Source organism: Sinocyclocheilus anshuiensis, unplaced genomic scaffold, assembly GCF_001515605.1.
Source record: "Sinocyclocheilus anshuiensis isolate Anshui unplaced genomic scaffold, SAMN03320099.WGS_v1.1 scaffold566, whole genome shotgun sequence".
NCBI classification, from domain to species: Eukaryota; Metazoa; Chordata; class Actinopteri; order Cypriniformes; family Cyprinidae; genus Sinocyclocheilus; species Sinocyclocheilus anshuiensis.
In genome coordinates, this window is record NW_015542410.1 from 497036 (window position 1) to 503708 (window position 6673).

General features: G+C 34.8%; 1 protein-coding gene across 1 annotated transcript; it reads left to right on the plus strand.

Moving 5' to 3' along the window:
• The first annotated feature begins 200 nt into the window (after positions 1-200).
• On the plus strand, positions 201-5414 carry LOC107693278 (protein S100-A1-like). The gene is made up of 3 exons (XM_016492587.1): positions 201-265; positions 2658-2811; positions 4462-5414. Exons 2-3 carry the CDS (start codon positions 2659-2661, stop codon positions 4660-4662), a joined length of 354 nt encoding a protein of 117 aa, XP_016348073.1. The 5' UTR covers positions 201-265; position 2658; the 3' UTR covers positions 4663-5414.
• Positions 5415-6673: the final 1259 nt, after the last annotated feature.

Here is a 6673-nt window from a genome sequence, read left to right on the forward strand (position 1 = left end):
TGTAGAGTCTTCTTGTGTAGAGTCAACTGGCATGACGGGGTCAAATGGCCCTTATATTGGCAGGTGAACTAAAGGAGGAGAGTACGGGAGGGGTGCCGAAACTGAAGATGCGGGAGATGCTCTTGAGAAAGGAGGGGGCCGGCTGAGTGATATTTAAACCCCAGAGGTTCTCTCTCTCTCCTCATCTGTTCCTCAGCTCTCCGACTGTCTATCATTATCTCCTGTGCTTCATCACAGACAAAGGAATCTCTCCGTAGGCATTCAGGTAAGACAGACAACTGAGACGAGAGAAAGGACTCCTTTCTCTCCAAGCAGAAAGCTTATGAATGCTCTTCTGGATTGGATTATCTACTGATAACTTTTTTGGTAGTCTTTATTCGAATATCTGTCCATAGGTCAGTGCTACCATTACTTTTGTGTGAAGTTCTCATGGGATATGGATATAACCTATATGAATGTGTATAGCCTTCAAAGTTAAATTAAGTCAAATTGAAACATATGTATATTATTTATATTTCATACAGACTTTTAAACCTTCACATATACATATAGGGTGAATTAAGATAAATTGGGACAGGTTTTGCCATTGTGATAATATACATATACACACAAACACACACACACACACACACACACACACACACACATATATATATATATATATTACTAGGAGTAGTCTTGGACTAGGACCAAGCTGAATACAGGTAAAGTGAAAAAAACGTTTATTTTAAAATATAGCCATATACAAATACAATCCAAACGGTTTAGAATATAATTTAAATATCATTTGAATAAACATCTCTGAACATGTCTACTACTCTATACAGAAAATTCAAGCACTGAAGTGTCCAACTTTACCTGTATTCACCGAACTACACGCCTGTCCTGAATATATGGTTTTGTCTTTGATTTTCATTAATGTAAATGTATTTTTTGGGTCTGTATTATTGGATGAGTTAGATTTAGATTTGAAAGAGTTTGTTTTTATGTAAATAAATTAATCTCTTCTTCTTTACATGTCAAAGAACGGTCAGTTTCCTTAGTGTCACTGGGTCACTTGGTGTTACATTTCCATTCTCATCTTAGTTGCCATCGCGTCAGAGTGTCCATTCTATACTGTTCCGATATTGCTAATGAGATTGTGCTTCTGTTTTCTTATGCCCTACAAAAAATGTGCCATAATTTCACCTTTCATCTTAATTTTTCAAATTGTCTTGCATTTAAATAGTTTATTGCTGTTCTTCCTTATTGGCGCTTTGTCCTAAAATGCTTCCAGTTTAACTTTTTTAATGCCTTTGTGGGACATTAAACCATTCTGACCTTTCTAGTTAGTGTCCATTTCATGAACAATGGTTTTTGGTTTTAGTACCCGAGAGCTGTAGTTCACCGTTTTTTGTTCCAAATCCGCATGTCACCATTTGAGCTTCCTAATTAGGCACTCTCTTAGGTTAACTAATTAGTTAAATTAGATGGTGTAGTACTTCAAATAAAGAGCTGAGCACGGAGGCCTCATTAGAGTAACCCTGTCCAAAGTTGCAATTCAATTATGTTGCTAATTATAGTACAGAAATGTAGGGAAAAGGGCAACAAACATGAATTTTACTATTTCATTGATCTTATTTCATTACTTTTAAATTTATAATTGATTAAAGGAGTAATTCCCGTAATTGATTAATACTGTCTTATCCTCCAGCTGTTTTTCTTTTTGCTTCATTTTGCAATATTCATGATTATACAGTCTACAGGACTCTAAACTTTGGCCTCTATCCTCAAAATTAACTAATGGAGTTGCTTTAGGATAATTTCAGGTGTGTATTGTGTGTGTGTGTCTTCATGAGAGCCTCGGATTACTTGGACGAAGGTTCCCTTGGGAACTTGCCCATAGTTTTATCTTCATTTTGACAGTTTTATGTTTCACTTGCGGTTTCCATTTGAGAGATGCGGCCCCTGTTACATGAGCAACAGATGATTTAGATGTGAGCAGAGAAGCGTTCACATACAACTAATGAGCGTTCGAAGAAACACAGAGTTGTGTAACGCTAACAGTTGATATAATCACGCATTGGGTGAGAATGACAGTTTATAATTCCATCTAAATGTCTCTCATAAAGTGCCAAACCTGTTGTATCACAATACTTAGAGGTTTAACGTTACCTCTTTGTGTAACTTTTGAACTATGTTAAGTTGGTTAAGCCATAAAAACACTGAGGCAAATCATTCAGCCTTCCATCAATGCTTCTTTTCATGGCCAAATTCTGTTCATGCTCCAGTCTTTCTCATCTTCTGTTGTGCCTCATCAATGACTGTGTCTGTTTCTACATGCGCAGTAGCTCGCTGAACCCGGAGAGAGAAGATCCAAGATGCCACGCTCAAAGTGTGACATGTAAGAATGTTGCTTTTTGAGTGACAAACCCCTAATCAGAATTTACCTCTGAATCAAATAAACCCCTCAAATAGTAAGGATATTATCTCAAACAAATGCTTGAGAGAACATTTCACATTTTGTTTTCACCCATAGTCCAAAACGTGTTTGTGCCAGAATTAATTGAGCCAAAGCTCCGCCCATGCTAGTCATGTGACCATACATGCAGCAGGGTCTAGCGAGGGGCGTGCCATGTTGTTGTATCTAACCTTTGACCTTTTTAACCACCTTACAGCATGTCCAAAGAGCCAAGCTCCAACTTGGAAAGCGCCATGCAGATGCTCATCAAGACCTTTCATAAGTATTCCGGGAAGGAAGGAGATAAATACACGCTCAGCCGAGGAGAACTAAGGGAACTTCTGACGGAGGAGCTGGGAAATTATCTTGGGGTGAGAAGAAAGCATATGCAAAATGACAACATTTTTGCAACCTCTTTTGGTTTCACAAAGAAGATATTAAATAAAAAAAGAGTAGAGATGTAACGATTAACTGCGAGCCGGTTGAAAATCGATTCAAATATGTGACGATTCAAATCGGTTGAGATGCTAAACAAATCGCGATTCATTTAGGTGTAGGAGTTTATATGAATGCATGTCTGAGGGGAACTTACTGTCTTTAGAAAAGTTTAGATGGTATTTTTTCTTTTCATCTTGCCTCTGTATAATGCATATTAAAGTTCATCAAAAGAGCAATAATATGCAAGTGCTATATTAGTATATTATTATAGTGTTATATTTCAATTTCACAAAGAAATGTGCAGCATTTTGTCCAAGCAATAATAAAAGGACACATTTATAATTGGTCTTAAATCTCATTTTGTTAAAAAATAATCGTGAAATCAAAATCATGAATCGAATCGAATCGTGAGTTGAGTGAATCTTTACATCCCTAAAAAAGAGGGTGTGGCTTGATCCTATTCATCGGGAGTTGATTGGACAATGCGAAGTTTGGAAGGGAGGGATTAAAAAAAATAAGGATTTGTAATGTCAGCCAAAAATGATAAAGACAAACATGTTTTATTTGGATTAATAAGCACATTGTAAACAATAAGACCAGGAACATGCATTAAGAAAGTAAATAGTAAATAAATAAATAAAAATGACTTGATAAAATCAATGATGTAAATTTAATAATGGAACAAAGTATTTATCTTAGATTTTTTTTTTCACATTCCCTCCCACATTTTGTTAAAATCTTTCCACATAAATTCCTCAGAACTTCTGCAAAAAAAAAAAGATTTAAATACCTGCTATCTGCCATACATACATTTCAGCCAAAACAAATATGACAACCTGTAACGCAAGCTCAGGTTTGCATCTTCTGTAAGCTACAGAAATGCCTATTTGATAAGGGTTTACTGATTCAGTGACCCTGTAATTATGTCTCATGCAAATATCTTGTATGTGGATCCAGCCTCTGGCTTTTTCTTCTGACATGAACACACACATTCCCTTTCATTAACATTCCCAGCGTTCTCCAAGCTACACACTTTTCAAAATGACATATTGACTTTACTTTTATGCGTACATTCTTAAAAATAAAGGTCCCTAAAGATGGTTTTCAAAGCAATGCCATGGAGGAACCTTTTTGGGTTCCTCAAATAACTTTTTTTCTTAGTGTGAAGGATATTTTAATGATCTTTTCCACTATGAACCTTACGCTTTTAAAAATTAAGGTTCCAAAAGGAGGTTTTTACCAAAATGCCATAGAAGAACCATTTTTGATTTCCCAAAGAACCTTTCAGCGAACAGTTCTTAAAACAACCATCTGAAGAACATTTTAAAAATCTAAAGAACCTTTGGTGGAATGGAAAGATTCCATGGATGTTAAAGATTCTTCATGGAACCATAGATACTATCCCATTAAAGAAAGAACCGTTATTTTTAAGACTGTAAAGAACCATTTTCCACTGTGAAGAATCTTTAGTGCAGTAGAAAGGTTCCATGGATGTTTAAGGTTCTTCATGGAGTGTAAGTGTATTTTATTACATATCGATACACAGTTTTAACTCCCATCTTTTCATTTTTGTCTTCACGTAGAGCGCTCAAGATAAAGACGCGGTGGAACGAGTGATGAACGACTTGGATGCCAATAATGACGGCGAGGTGGACTTCACCGAGTTCATCATCCTCATGGGTGCGCTGACCGTGGCCTGCAACGATTTCTTCCTGGACAGCCCGGCACCCAAAAAGCCAGAGAGCAAGGGCGATGCAGCCACAACAGAGGAAAAGAAAGAGTAATGAGCGCTTGCTACCAGAACAGAGAGAGAAAACGGAGCAAAGTATTAGTAGGTTGCATGGTTGAGAACAAGAGAGTGTGTTTCATCCATTTCTTTTAGCAGGACCGACAAACCTAGTTCCTGGAGGACTTTTCTCTGCTTTTATAATTCAACCGAAGCTGTTAATATGCTTGACTGACAAACCCTGAAGGCAAAGACTTGGGGGTTTGACAGAAACACTCATCAGTTCAGTGCCAGGAGCTGGTTTGTCTAACGCTGAACTATTTTTTTTGTTCTAGTTAATGAGAAGTTCTTGAGTAAAGTCTTTTCAGGATCTGTTTCATATGAGCGCAGACATTATATACAGCTATATATAGTGTTTTTGGATGAAGATATAGCAGCAAAGTGTATTTTGAGTGCAATAAGTGGCTACTAAATGAATGTCAAAGCCTGTATTGATAGAAAGTGGTGAGTTATAGACAGTTATGAATGCTCATTTTTAATCATTCTGAACTGTGACTTGAAAACAGATGTTGAGGTATTTATGTTTATATCTTTCATGATGATGTAATTATAAATACCCGTTATTGTTGACAGCAGACAAGATTACGTCTACTTCATGGTTACCATAAATTCTGAACAGCGTTCATAATCTATAATAATTCAGTGTTGAAGATGTGAACTTGGTTTGTCTCTTTCTGTGCATCTACTTTTTTGCCTATTTTTATTTAATAATCAATATGTATCTTCTTAATTATAATAAACGTGCAACTGACCTCCATACGTTGTCTGCCATTTTTTGTAATTCTACATGCAATTTGTTTTTATCATACTGAACATTTATCATGTTTAAAAATGGTTTTCTGTTATGATTAGTTGTCTCTCTGATTAGTATAAAAAGTTAAGTTTACTACACCAAGGATTGTTTTTTTGTTTTTTTTTTATTTTTAGATATTTATTAAATATTAAATAGGCATTTTTCTTTACATTCACATATACCAAATTTGATTGATGATGTTATATCATCCTGCTTCTAAAATATGTTCTGGAGTAATCTATTTAATTGTGATTATTTTAATATTGATGCACTTTAAATATTAAAATTATATAATATATTAAAAACTTATATTTAAAGTAAATATATAAGTCAATCTAACAAAAAAAGTAAATATTTCCAAGATAATTATTTTGACATTTGGTTTTGTGCAATGACAATACAAAAGCCAGTTACATAACATAATTGTATTTTTTTAAATACTAATTTAATCTTTGGTTGTCTTCACAGTTAATATTTTTCTCACACAGAAAATCAAAAAGTATGAAAGCACCTGAACCAGGGTTATTATTGTTAAAACCAAAACTAAAACCATAAAAAATGTCATTCCTTGAAATAAAATAAACATTAACTGAAAAAAAAAAAAATAAATAAAAAATAAATATATATATATATATATATAAATAAAATAAAATGTAAAAGTAAAATCTAATTTGAAATATTAACAAAAACGATAATCGTACATTATATAAATTATAATAAAATAACACTGCTCTGAACAAGAATTCTGTCTGTTCCAGAATTCCAGAACAGTAGACAAAACTTTAACCGTTGACTAAAGTGTCTGATATTACTGTAAATCCACAACAGTGGGGATTCCCGCTATAGAAGTGTGTAAATACTACAAAGGTGCTTGCTGGAGCACATCCTGGACTTGTTGCTCATTTCCGGCTCAACCTGTTTGACCTGATCTACTACCAGCCATGTTTACCCAGGCCTGTTAAGGAGAAACAATAAGCAGTCACAAAATAGAAAGAGCATTAAAATGTCTGCTGATCCTGCATTCATATTTCCAGAAGCACATTCGTGTTCAGCTCAGAGCTAATTACTTCAGTCCAGACAGTCATGTTGAATCAATTATGAATGGTATCTTTAATTTCAGTGATATAAGCATTTACTGGTTCGTGTTACATAGCAGCTGATCACATGTTGCTGTATTCATTATGCTCCAGCCAAAACAATATTTAAAGCATTGGAT